At 46.2% G+C, this 14,048-nt stretch overlaps 1 protein-coding gene across 3 annotated transcripts in view; it reads left to right on the top strand.

Annotated features, from left to right (window-relative positions):
- ARMC7 (armadillo repeat containing 7) overlaps window positions 1-14,048 on the top strand; it is an 89,080-nt gene that overhangs the window by 58,855 nt on the left and 16,177 nt on the right. Inside the window, exon 3 of one of the 3 annotated variants that reach the window (XM_066381198.1) lies at window positions 13,291-13,541. The exons of 1 other annotated variant lie outside the window; for it this stretch is intronic. In XM_066381198.1, the coding sequence (XP_066237295.1) occupies window positions 13,291-13,376 (86 nt within the window). In that variant the 3' untranslated portion in view covers window positions 13,377-13,541. Of the gene's footprint in view, window positions 1-2,122; window positions 2,332-13,290; window positions 13,542-14,048 lie in introns of those variants that run through there. One more of the 3 variants, XM_066381200.1, reaches the window with a different exon arrangement.

Consider the following 14,048-nt stretch of genomic DNA (forward strand, 5'->3'; position numbering starts at 1 on the left):
CTCTTGTGGAAACCTGACAATCCCAAAGCAGCAGCATTATGAGTCAGCAACAAAAAGCACGCCAAGATGATTCCTTTTAAAATGTCTGGAAATTCTTTACATTTTAATGTTATGATTTAGCCGTCATGCACTAGACCAAAATTGCAGTCCTTCCGATTTAAGGGCCTGTTCTAAGGTTGGTTAATGCCTGGCGGCTGGGAATGGCCACATCCCTTGCTACCAAGACTAGCATAGAGTTCTGCAGCTGTTTATATAACCCTTAAGACTCTTCCACCTGTTTGGGTAAATCTATCCCTGCAACAAATGCAGTCACACTTGTAGGGTTCAGGAATAACTTTACAAAATCATAATAGGAAAGCCTTGGGTAAAAAAGACTGGAGGTCTTTCCATGTTTTGCGTTTATTTATTTTTTTAAAGACTTTATTCATTTTTTATTTTATTTTACTTTTTTAGAGAGCGGGGAGAGAAAGAGAGAGAGAAGGGGGGAGGAGCAGGAAATATCAACTCCCATATGTGCCCTGAACAGGCAAGCCCAGGGTTTTGAACGCTTTGAACTAGCAATCTCAGTGTTCCAGGTCGACGCTTTATCCCACTGCGCCACCACAGGTCAGGCGACAGATCCCTTTTATATACACATCGCACAGCATTATAGAGAGCAGAAAAGCAAATCCTGGAAGGAAGTGGGGAGGGCGTTGCGGGGAAGGGGGCTAGCGGGAAGTTGAGGGGGAACACCGGGAAAACGGGATGCATTGGGGGGACACTAGAATCTTTGTAAACACAATAAATTAAAATCAATTTAGCCTGCCTGACCAGGCGGTGGCGCAGTGGATAGAGCGTCAGACTGGGATGAAGATGTCCCAGGTTCGAGACCCCGAGGTCACCAGCTTGAGCGGGGACCAAGATCACTGGCTCCAGCAAGGGGTTACTCGGTCTGCTGAAGGCCCGCGGCAAGGCACATGTGAGAAAGCAATCAATGAACAACTAAGGTGTCTCAACAAAAAACTGATGATTGATGCTTCTCATCTCTCTCCGTTCCTGTCTGTCCCTCTCTCTGACTCTCTCTGTTCCTGTAAAAAAAAAAAAAAAAAAAATCAATTTAACCTGACCAGGCAGTGGTGCAGTGGATAGAGCGTTGAACCGGGATGCCGAGGACCCAGGTTCAAGACCCCGAGCTCGCCAGCTTGAGTGCGGGCTCATCTGGTTTGAGCAAAGCTCACCAGCTTGGACCCAAGGTCGCTGGTTTGAGCAAGGGGTTACTCAGTCTGCTGAAGGCCCGCAGTCAAGGTACATATGAGAAAGCAATCAATGAACAACTAAGGTGTCACAATGCGCGAGAAACTAATGATTGATGCTTCTCATCTCTCCGTTCCTGTCTGTCTGTGCCTGTCTATCCCTCTCTCTGACTCTCTATCTCTGTAAAAAAAAGAAAGAAGAACCCAAAAATCTTTCAGACCCATCTAGCCAGTGAGCATGTAAACCCTCCTCAAAAATCATCATGAATTATAGACTGGAGGTAGAGTATGGTGGTTGCTGACTCAGACTCTCAGGAGAGAAATATGGGTTTTAATCTCAACTCTTATCTATTCTGAACATGTGTCCTCATTTGCAAATTAAGGATAAAATAGTATTTAGATAGAATAGTGTTTGTGAGGACCGACTTAGATAATAAACATAAACCGTTTGGCTCAATATATAAGAAGTCATCAAAGTGATAGCCATTTTTATTCTCAGGTGTATTTGGAAAATAATCTCATACTTCCTAACAATCTGAATTTTTTGTTGTTGTTGTTAAATTAGGGGTTTGCACCTGACTCTATAAGGTCTCTATTGGCCTAAATTTTTGAATTTGTACATAACTTGACTTACTTCCTCCATCCCCTGTAGTATAATAAAAGACAGATTGCTGTGGCAATACAGCACTGGACTGGAAATCAAAAACCAAGTTCTGGGTCTGCTCCCTCTCAGTGTAACACTTCTAAACACACTTATGCTCTTTCATTAATTTTTATTAATTATTAGAAGGGGGAAGAGGGAAAGAGAGGAAAATATCAATCTGTTATCCCACTTATTTATGCATTCATTGGTTGATCTTTTTTTAAAATATTTTATTTATTGATTTTAGGAGACAGAGAAAAAGGTGGGAAGAAGGAATGAGAATCCATCAACTCATAGTTGCATGTGCCTTGACTGGGCAAACCTGGAGTCTCAAACCAACAACCTCAACATTCCAGGTCAATACTCTATCCACTACACCAGTGGTTCTCAAACTTTTTGAAGTCAGGGCACATTTAAAATCCTACAAATAGCCTGACCAGGCGGTGACGCTGTGGGTAGAGCGTCGGACTAGGATGCGGAAGGACACAGGTTCGAGACCCCGAGGTCGCCAGTTTGAGCACGGGCTCATCTGGCTTGAACAAAAAATTCACCAGCTTGGACCCAAGGTCGCTGGCGCCAGCAAGGAGTTACTCGGTCTACTGAAGGCCTCCGGTCAAGGCACATATGAGAAAGCAATCAATGAACACCTAAGGTCTCCCAACGAAAAACTGATGATTGATGCTTCTCATCTCTCTCTCCATTCCTGTCTGTCTGTCCCTATCTATCCCTCTCTCTGACTCTCTCTCTGTCCCTGTAAAAAAAAAAAAATCCTACAAATAATTGTAGGTGCACTATATACAAATTTCTGAGAAATGTTACAATAATTAAGTCAAATATTAAAGACAAAAATATGAAGTCCAAGTGTGCTTTTATGGCAATTAAACAAAATAAATACGACAAAATTAGATTTATTCTGACATTAAAAACCATTTTTATGGCCTGACCAGGCAGTGGTGCAGTGGATAGAGCGTTGGACTGGGATGCAGAAGACCCAGATTCGAGACCCAGAGGTCGCCAGCTTGAGCGTGGGCTCATCTGGCATGAGCAAAAAGCCCACCAGCGTGAACCCAAGGTCGCTGGCTCCAGCAAGGGGCTACTCGGTCTGCTGAAGGCCCACGGTCAAGGCACATATGAGAAAGCAATCAATGAACAACTAAGGTGTCACAACAAAAAACTAATAATTGATGATTCTCATCTCTCTCTGTTCCTGTCTGTCTTCCCTGTCTATCCCTCTCTCTGACTCACTCTCTGTCTCTGTAAAAAATAAAATAAATAAATAAAATAAAAAAATAAAATATAAAAAAAAATCATTTTTATATTACATTTTTTGTGTTATGCTTTTTAGAATTCTTAAAAAAGACAGGTTAAAAAATTTAAAAACTAAAAAAAAAATTAAAAACGACAAAAAGTTATATTTTATATATATATAAATAAATACATTCTGCCCTGGCCGGTTGGCTCAGTGGTAGAGCGTCGGCCTGGCGTGCAGGAGTCCCGGGTTCGATTCCCGGCCAGGGCACACAGGAGAAGCGCCCATCTGCTTCTCCACCCCTCCCCCTCTCCTTCCTCTCTGTCTCTCTCGTCCCCTCCTGCAGCCAGGGCTCCATTGGAGCGGAGATGGCCCGGGCGCTGGAGATGGCTCTGTGGCCTCTGCCTCAGGCCCTGGAGTGGCTCTGGTCACGACAGAGCAACGCCCAGAGGGGCAGAGCGTCGCCCCCTGGTGGGCGTGCCGGGTGGATCCCGGTGGGGTGCATGCAGGAGTCTGTCTGTCTCTCCCCGTTTCCAGCTTCAGAAAAATACAAAAAAAAAATTAATTAAAAATAAATAAATACATTCTTAGTAAGATTTAATAAATTCGGCAGATCCCACCCAAATGTGTTAAGTTTTCATTCTTTTGTTTATGAGAAACATGAGCCTGATGTGTCCTAGAGATTTCTTCAATGTTTGGGCATATATTTGTTTTTTTGTTGTTTTTTTTGGGGGGGGGGGTTTGGTATTTTTCTGAAGCTGGAAACGGGGAGAGACAGTCAGACGGACTCCCGCATGCGCCTGACCGGGATCCACCCGGCACGCCCACCAGGGGCGAGGCTCTGCCCACCAGGGGGCGATGCTTTGCCCCTCTGGGGCCGGGCGTCGCTCTGCCGCGACCAGAGCCACTCTAGTGCCTGGGGCAGAGGCCAAGGAGCCATCCCCAGCGCCCAGGCCATCTTTGTTCCAATGGAGCCTTGGCTGCGGGAGGGGAAGAGAGAGACAGAGAGGAAGGAGGGGGGGTGGAGAAGCAAATGGGCGCTTCTCCTATGTGCCCTGGCCGGGAATCGAACCCGGGTCCCCCGCACGCCAGGCCGACGCTCTACCGCTGAGCCAACCGGCCAGGGCCAGGGCATATATTTGAAAAGCAAACTCATTTCCTCGTCAATACATTGAAGAATTCCTCTCTTTTAATTTAATTTAATTTTTTTTTATTTTTATTTTTATTTTTTACAGAGACAGAGAGTGAGTCAGAGAGAGGGATAGACAGGGACAGACAGGAACGAAGAGAGATGAGAAGCATCAATTATTAGTTTTTCATTGCGCGTTGCGAGACCTTAGTTGTTCATTGATTGCTTTCTCATATGTGCCTTGACCGGGGGCCTTCAGCAGACCGAGTAACCCCTTGTTGGACCCAGCGACTTTCGGTTCAAGCTGGTAGGCTTTTGCTCAAACCAGATGAGCCTGTGCTCAAGCTGGCAACCTCGGGGTCTCGAACCTGGGTCCTCTGCATCCCAGTCCGATGCTCTATCCACTGCACCACCACCTGGTCAGGCTGAACTTGGTTTAATTACTGAATTAATGAATGGCCCACTGGTAAGTATTTCTAACAAGCTTTACTTCTCAACTTCAATATTGAGGTTACCTCAATATTGACATTATCACTTATGTCTTAACCACATATAGTTACACAAGTTCTACATCCATCATTTTTTGTTGTTCCATTCATAATTCTTAAAGCCAAATTTAATATGCATCTGTCTACTCTTAGCTGTATCCTCACCAGAAAAAGGGGGGCAGATCAATGCCCACTGAAAGAGAGAGTCCAAGTTCTCTTAAAACTCACTTGCCTTGGCCTGACCTATGGTGGGCGCAGTGGATAAAGAGTCGACCTGGAAATGCTGAGGTCGCTGGTTCGAAACCCTGGGCTTGCCTGGTCAAGGCACATATGGGAGTTGATGCTTCCTGCTCCTCCCCCTTCTCTCTCTCTGTCTCTCCCTCTCCTCTCTAAAATGAATAAATAAATAAAAAATAATTAAAAAAAAAAGCAACTCACTTGCTTTGGCCCTGGCTGGTTGGCTCAGTGGTAGGGCGTTGGCCTGGCATGCAGGAGTCCCGGATTCGATTCCCGGCTAGGGCACACAGGAGAAGCGCCCATCTGCTTCTCCACCCCTCCCCTTCTCCTTCCTCTCTGTCTCTCTCTTCCCCTCCTGCAGCCAAGGCTCCATTGGAGCAAAGTTGGCCTGGGCTCTGAGGATGGCTCTGTGGCCTCTGCCTCAGGCCCTAGAATGGCACTGGTTGCAACAGAGTGACGCCCCAGATGGGCAGAGCATCACCCCCTAGTGGGTGTGCCGGGTGGATCCCGGTCGGGCGCATGCAGGAGTCTGTCTGACTGCCTCCCCATTTCCAACTTCAGAAAAATACAAAAAATACAAAAATAATAAAAAAATAAAAAAGAAACTCACTTGCCTTTAAACAAATGTATGAAAAGATCTCAAACAATGAAAAATAGCTTTGTCATGCTCTTGTCTTTTTTTCACAGTTAAGGAAAACAAAATGGTACATAAACTCTATTAAGGTCAAATATACTCCTCTCCGGTCCTTTTTAATAACTGAATTATAGAGAGCATAATTCCCATATCCCCATTATTTCTTCCTCTTCTTGGACTAGGAGTTGAATAAGATTATGTGGTTTAAATCTGTCCTCTTTTCCAAATTCCACACTATTTCTCTATTTAATAAACTCCCCTAAACCCATCTGTCCTGCTCTGCTGGAAATGAATTTCGCCTCCTTAACAAAAATAATTGCTATACCTGACCAGTGATGGTGCAGTGAAGAGAGCGTGAACCTGAGATACTGAGGTCCCAGGTTCGAAACACCAGGATCATCCACTTGACGGGATCATCAACATTATCCCAAGGTCGCTGAATTGAGCAAGGGGTCACTGGCACAGCTGGAGCCCCCAGGTCAAGGCATGTGTTAGAACCAATAAACAACTGAAGTGCTACAACTATAAGTTGATGCTTCTCATCTCTCTCCCTTCATGTCTCTTGCTAAAGAAAGAGAGAGAGAGAGAGAGAGAGAGAGAGGGAGGGAGCCTGACCAGGTGGTGGTGCAGTGGATAGAGCACTGGACTGGGATGTGGATGACCCAGGTTCGAAACTTGAGGTCGCCTGACCTGTGGTGGTGCAGTGGATAAAGCATCGACCTGGAATGCTGAGGTTGCCGGTTCAATACCCTGCATTTGCCTGGTCTGAGGCACATATGGGAGTTGAAGCTTCCTGCTCCTCCCCCCTTTCTCTCTCTCTCTCTCTCTCACTCTCTCCTCTCAAAATGAATAAATTAAAAAAAAAAAAAAAAAAAAAGAAACCTCGAGGTCACCAACTTAAGTGTGGGATGAGGGATGATAGACATGACCCCATCCATGGTCACTGGCTTGAAGCCCAAAGTTTCTGGCTTGAGCAAGGGATCACTGTCACGCCCCCTCACCCCCCTGCCCCCATCAAGGTACAGGCGAATGCAATCAATAAACTAAGGTGCCACAACGAAGATTTTTTTTTTTTCATTTTTTTAGAGAGGAGAGGGAGAGACAGAGAGAGAGAGAGGAGAGACAGAGAGAGAGAAGCGGGGGAGGAGCTGGAAGCATCAACTCCCATTTGTGCCTTGACCAGGCAAGCCCAGGGTTTCGAACTGGCGACCTCAGCATTTCCAGGTCGACGCTTTATCCCACTGCGCCACCACAGGTCAGGCCGAAGATTTTTTTTTTAATAATTATTTTTGTTTATTTTATTTTTTTACAGAGACAGAGAGAGAGAGTCAGAGTGGGGGATAGACAGGGACAGACAGACAGGAACGGAGAGATGAGAAGCATCAATCATTAGTTTTTCATTGCGCATTGCAACACCTTAGTTGTTCATTGATTGCTTTCTCATATGTGCCTTGACCGTGGGCCTTCAGCAGACGGAATAACCCCTTGCTCGAGCCAGCGACCTTGGGTCCAAGCTGGCGAGCTTTTTGCTCAAGTCAGATGAGCCCGCACTCAAAATGGCAACCTCGGGGTCTCGAACCTGGGTCCTCTTTATCCCACTCTGATGCTCTATCCACTGGGCCACCGCCTGGTCAGGCCACAACAAAGATTTGATGCTTCTCATCTCTCTCCCGTCACAAAAACAAAAAAACTAATGAGGCAAAGATCCTATTGTTTTTTAAATAAACAGTTCTTCCGTAAGGTGCTTAACTAGAATTGTGAGGATGTCTCCCAGAATTGCTTCTTGATTCCACATTGCTTTGAAAACACATTTCTGGGAGTAGGACAGAAGCACTGGTACATCTTAAAAGCTCACCTGGGCATTCTAATGCAAAACCAAGATCTAGAATCACTGTTTGTCATATTTAAAAGCAGCAGCATCCTAAATCAAAAATAATGCTCACCAGCACAGCTGGCCTTCTCCAATACACAGTCCCCCCCACAACCCCCTCCAACACACACACACACACACACACACACACACACACACACACACACACACTCACACCCCTAGGAAAACTTTCCAAAAGCCCTCTCTCAAATCCTGGGATTCGACTGTCCACTGACCTGCTCATGCCAAAATCCCCAACATAATTACACACTTTTAGCAAAGTCTCCCATTTCTCCTAAACTATGTTTATCCTTCCTATCTTCCATTTGATCTCATTAAAATAATGTGAGGGCAACCTGACCAGGCGGTGGCGCAGTGGATAGAGCGTCGGACTGGGATTCAGAGGACCTGGGTTCAAGACCCCGAGCTCGCCAGCTTGAGTGCAGGCTCATCTGGTTTGAGAAAAAAGCCCACTAACTTGAACCCAAGGTCACTGGCTCCAGCAAGGGGTTACTCGGTCTGCTGAAGGCCCGTGGTCAAGGCACATATGAGAAAGCAATCAATGAACAACTAAGGTGTTGCAACGCGCAATGAAAAACTAATGATTGATGCTTCTCATCTCTCTCCGTTCCTGTCTGTCTGTCCCTGTCTATCCCTCTCTCTGACTCACTCTGTCTCTGTAAAAAATAAATTAAAAAATAATAATAATAATAATAATGTGAGGGCAGCCAAAAAGAGTTTAGCTAAACTGTTGGAACAGTTAACCAAAATGGCAACATAAATCATTTACATGTCTCCTTCCAAGTCAATTAAAATGCAAAACTTTAGTATTTTCAATTCAAACAATTTCACTTATTTTCAAAGTAATTTTTTAAAAGTACTCCATAGCCCTGGCCGGTTTGCTCAGCGGTAGAGCGTTGGCCTGGCATGCAGGAGTCCTAGGTTTGATTCCCAGCCAGGGCACACAGGAGAAGCGCCCATCTGCTTCTCTACCCCACCCCTCTCCTTCCTCTCTGTCTCTCTCTTCCCCTCCCGCAGCCAAGGCTCCATTGGAGCAGGGTTGGCCCCGGGCTCTGAGGATGGCTCTGTGGCCTCTGCCTCAGGCGCTAGAATGGCTCTGGTTGCAGCAGAGCAACACCCCAGATGGGCAGAGCATCGCCCCCTGGTGGGCATGCCGGGTGGATCCCGGTCAGGCGCATGCGGGAGTCTGTCTGACTGCCTCCCCGTTTCAGAAAAATACAAAAAAAAAAAAAAAAGTACTCCATAAATTTTTTCTATAGAATGTCTTGGTAGCAAACAATATATGAAATGGGCAAGAGCAACAAACAAGAAAAGTTCATTTAAACCTCAAGTTTGCTAGGTCAAGACACATATGAGAAACAACTACCACTGCCAGCAGAGGCAGAATAAGGTTGGTTGAGGCCCTGGGAGCAGAAGAAAATATTGGGCCCCTTGTCATTAGAAAAAAGTGTAAAGTTGGGGTTTTGCAGGGCACTTCAAAAGTCAGGACCCAGGGTGCACGCCCAGTACACCTGCTATTAAATCCGCCTCTGACTACGAGTTAACACTTGTTGCTCCCACCACCTTCTCTAAAATCAAGATATAAAAATCTTAAAAAAATAGTTTGCTCTGGCCAGATAGTTCAGTTGGTTAGAATATCATCCCAAAGTGCAGAGGTTGCCAGTTTGATCCCAGGTCAAGGCATGTACACAAACAGATGTTCCTCTCTCTAAAGTCAACAAAATAATAAAATTATTTAAAAAAAGTTTAGCCTGACCCGGCAGTGGCGCAGTAGATAGAGCATTGGACTGGGATGCGGAAGACCCAGGTTTGAGACACCAAGGTCGCCAGCTTTTGCTCATTTGGTGTGAGCAAAAAGCTCACTAGCTTGGATCCAAGGTCTCTGACTTGAGCAAGGGGTTACTCAGTCTGTTGAAGGCCTATGGTCAAAGCACATATGAGAAAGCAATCAAGGAACAACTAAGGTGTCTCAACGAAAAACTGATGATAGATTCTTCTCATATCTCTGATCCTGTCTGTCTGTCCCTATCTATCTCTCTGACTCTTGCTCTGTCTCTGAAGAAAAAAAAAAAAAAAAAAGGTTAGCCTGACTAGGCGGTGGCGCAGTGGATGGAGCGTCGAACTGGGATGTGGAGGACCCAGGTTCGAGACCCGAAGGTTGCCAGCTTAAGCATGGGCTCATTTGGTTTGAGCAAAAAAGCTCACCAGCCTGACCTGTGGTGGCGCAGTGGATAAAGCATCAACCTGGAAATGCTGAGGTCGCCGGTTCAAAACCCTGGGCTTGCCTGGTCAAGGCACATATGGGAGTTGATGCTTCCAGCTCCTCCCCCCTTCTCTCTCTGTCTCTCCTCTCTCTCTCTCTCTGTCTCTCCCTCTCCTCTCTAAAAAATGAATAAATAAATAAATAAAAAAGAAACAAAGATTTAAAAAAAAAAAAAAAAAAGCTCACCAGCTCGAGCCCAAGGTCGCTGGCTTGAGCAAGGGGTTATTCATCTGCTGAAGGCCCACAGTCAAGGCACATATTAGAAAGCAATCAATGAACAACTAAGGTGTCGCAACGAAAAACTAATGATTGATGCTTCTCATCTCTCTCCATTCCTGTCTGTCTGTCTCTATCTATCCCTCTCTCTGACTCTCACTCTGTAAAAAAAAAAAAAAAAAAAAAAAAAGTGTATTTAATCACAGAAATAAGGCTGTAAGGCCTGACCTGTGATGGCACAGTGGATAAGGTGTCAACCTGGAATTCTGAGGTCACAGGTTCAAAGCCCTGGGCTTGCCGGTCAAGGCACATACAAGAAGCAACTATAACTTAATGTTTCCTACAACCCCCAACCCCCTAGCTTTCTATCAATAAATATTAGAAAAATAATAATAAGGTTTAGTTTATACAATAACCCAAATATCATTAAGCTACAACATACTATATTATTAAACAGTGCCCTTTCCACACATTTGCTTCCAGCTCTTTTAATTCTATCAAGTTTTTCTACTATGAAAGTGTTTAAAGTGTCTTTTCCAAACAAGGCAAAAACCCAATATAAATTCCTCTGACTAAAGAACTCAATTTAAGGACCTTACCAGCCTGACCAGGTGGTGGCACAGTGGATAGAGTGTTGGACTGGGACGCGGAGTACCCAGGTTTGAAACCCTGAGATTGCCAGCTTAAGATCATCTGGTTTGACTGACCTGTGGTTGCGCAGTGGATAAAGCGTTGACCTGGAAACGCTGAGGTTGCCGGTTCAAAACCCTGGGCTTGCCTGGTCAAGGCACATATGGGAGTTGATGCTTCCAGCTCCTCCCCCTGTCTCTCCTCTTTCTCTCTCTCTCTCTCTCTCTCTCTCTGTCTCTCTCTCTCCTAAAATGAATAAATAAAATAAAAATTAAAAAAAATATATGACTGTTAATTTTACACCCTGGCCGGTTGGCTCAGCGGTAGAGCGTCGGCCTGGCGTGCGGGGGATCCGGGTTCGATTCCCGGCCAGGGCACATAGGAGAAGCACCCATTTGCTTCTCCAACCTCGCCCCCCCCTTCCTCTCTGTCTCTCTCTTCCCCTCCTGCAGCCAAGGCTCCATTGGAGCAAAGATGGCCCGGGCGCTGGGGATGGCTCCTTGGCCTCTGTCCCAAGCGCTAGAGTGGCTCTGGTCGCAGCAGAGCGACGCCCCGGAGGGGCAGAGCATCGCCCCCTGGTGGGCAGAGCGTAGCCCCTGGTGGACGTGCCGGGTGGATCCCGGTCGGGCGCATGCGGGAGTCTGTCTGACTGTCTCTCCCCGTTTCCAGCTTCAGAAAAATACAAAAAAAAAAAAATCATCTGGTTTGAGCAAGGCTCACCAGCTTGAGCCCAAGGTCTATGGCTTGAACAAGGGGTCACTTCCTCTGCTGGACTCTCCCTGGTCAAGGCACCTATGAGAAAGCAATCAATGAACTAAGGTGCTGCAATAAAGAATTGATGCTTCTCAACTCTCTCCTGTCTGTCTGTCCCTTTCTGTCCTGTCCCTCTCTGTCTCTTGTCACATAAAAAAAAAAAAAAGAACCCTTCCATTAGTTCTTTGATTTGATTCAGTTCTAACTTGTTTTTAAGACACTACTAAATTCCACTATTTAACAGTACCTAGAGCAATGAGTCAAGAGAAATATACTTACCTGATTCCCTTCTAAAATTTCTTGGAAGTACTTTCAGTCTCACAATATAAATTGTAAAAATAAGTTGATAGCAAAATGAAAGTTCAGTTGATTCAAGATTAACTAATCATATACATAATGGCCAAATATCTAGAGAATTTCTGTTTCTGGAGAAGCTCATTCACCATAGACATGGGCAATATAAAAAAAGACAGTATTGCCAAGAGGTAGAGTGAATTAAGTAACTGATAAGGCATTATATAGCACATGGGGACTTAATCTGAAAAGGCCACATTGGTGGGGATTCGATTTCTTGTCAACAGTATTGGAGAACTCAGTTAATAGGCATCAGTAAAACTATCTCTAGCCCTTTTTTTTTTTTTTTTTTCCCCCTGTATTTTTCTGAAGCTGGAAACGGGGAGAGACAGTCAGACAGACTCTCGCATGCGCCCGACCAGGATCCACCCGACACGCCCACCAGGGGGCGATGCTCTGCCCCTCCGGGGCGTCGCTCTGCCCCGACCAGAACCACTCCAGCGCCTGGGGCAGAAGCCAAGGAGCCATCCCCAGCGCCCGGGCCATCCCCGCTCCAATGGAGCCCCAGCTGCGGGAGGGGAAGAGAGAGACAGAGAGGAAGGAGGGGGTGGGGGTGGAGAAGCAAATGGGCGCCTCTCCCGCGCGCCCTGGCTGGGAATCAAACCCGGGTCCCCCACACGCCAGGCCGACGCTCTACCGCTGAGCCAACCGGCCAGGGCCTTTTTTTTTTTTTTTAATATATATTTTCTGAAGTTGGAAACGGGGAGGCAGTCAGACAGACTCCCGCATGTGCCCCACTGGGATCCACCCGGCACTCCCACCAGGGGGCGACGCTCTGCCCATCTGGGGCGCAGCTCTGTTGCAACCAGAGCCATTCTAGCGCCTGAGGCAGAGGCCACAGAGCCAGCATCCTCAGCGCCCAGGCCAACTTTGCTCCAATGGAGCCCCAGCTGTGGGAGGGGAAGAGAGAGACAGAGAGGAAGGAAGGGGAAGGGGTGGAGAAGCAGATGAGCGCTTCTGTGTGCCCTGGCCGGGAATCAAACCCGGGACTCCGGCTCTGGCCGGTTGGCTCAGCGGTAGAGCGTCGGCCTGGCGTGCGGGGGACCTGGGTTCGATTCCCGGCCAGGGCACATAGTAGAAGCGCCCATTTGCTTCTCCACCCCCCCCCCTTCCTCTCTGTCTCTCTCTTCCCCTCCCACAGCCAAGGCTCCATTGGAGCAAAGATGGCCTGGGCGCTGGGGATGGCTCCTTGGCCTCTGCCCCAGGCGCTAGAGTGGCTCTGGTCGCGGCAGAGCGACGCCCCTGGGCGTGCCGGGTGGATCCCGGTCGGGCGCATGCGGGAGTCTGTCTGACTGTCTCTCCCCGTTTCCAGCTTCAGAAAAAATACAAAACAAAAAACAAAACAAAAAACCCGGGACTCCTGCACACCAGGCCAATGCTCTACCACTGAGCCAACCGGCCAGGGCTCTAGCCCATTTTTTTTTTTTAACATAGACCTAGCTGTGTGATAACATTTCCTCATCTCTAAAACGGGTTAGAATTATATAATCTTTTTGTCTTTCCTGCTGTTTGTGCTCTGGTCGTGGTTTCCCCAAATAACTTAATTTTAAAAAATATTTTCTTGATTTCAGAAAGAGTGAAGACAGTAAAATCTGTTCCTGTATGTGCCAACTGGATATTAAACCGGCAACCTCTGGGCTTCAGAATTAAGTTCTAACAAGGCTGTAAAGAAATATGTGGCCTGACCTGTGGTGGCACAGTGGATAAAGCGTCGACCTGAAATGCTGAGGTTACCGGTTCAAAACCCTGGTCTTGCCTGGTCAAGGCATATATGGGAGTTGAAGCTTCCTGCTCTTCTCCCGCTTCTCTCTCTCCCCTCTAAAATGAATAAATTAAAAAAAAAAAGAATTAAAAAAAAACCCTGATTGACTTAAAAAAATGTGTAAACATTTTTGTCCTTCAACACTAATAAGGAAGACTGTATTTGAGGTTAGGGAGTATTTACTCATCAAAGTAAAAACTAGAAGGTTAAGTGACTTATCAACAGTCAGCTAAATTAGAACTTTCCCTAGCCCCATGTACTAATGCACCCTGCCTCAGGTAGTGATTTGAAAAGAATGCACGGGAGTATAACCATACACTAGAACCATTTTTTTTTTCTTGGTAGTCAAGTTGCATATTTGGAACTAAGTTTTTTAAACAAAGAAAAGGTTGAGCCTGACCTGTGGTGGTGCAGTGGATAAAGTGTCAACCTGGAAACGCTGAGGTCGCCGGTTCAAAACCCTGGGCTTGCCTGGTCAAGGCACATATGGGAGTTGATGCTTCCTGCTCCTCCTCCCCCCCCCCTTATCTATAATAAATAAATAAAATCTTTAAAAAAAAAAAAAAA

The sequence above is a fragment of the Saccopteryx leptura genome, chromosome 4 (genome assembly GCF_036850995.1).
Source record: "Saccopteryx leptura isolate mSacLep1 chromosome 4, mSacLep1_pri_phased_curated, whole genome shotgun sequence".
NCBI lineage: Eukaryota > Metazoa > Chordata > Mammalia > Chiroptera > Emballonuridae > Saccopteryx > Saccopteryx leptura.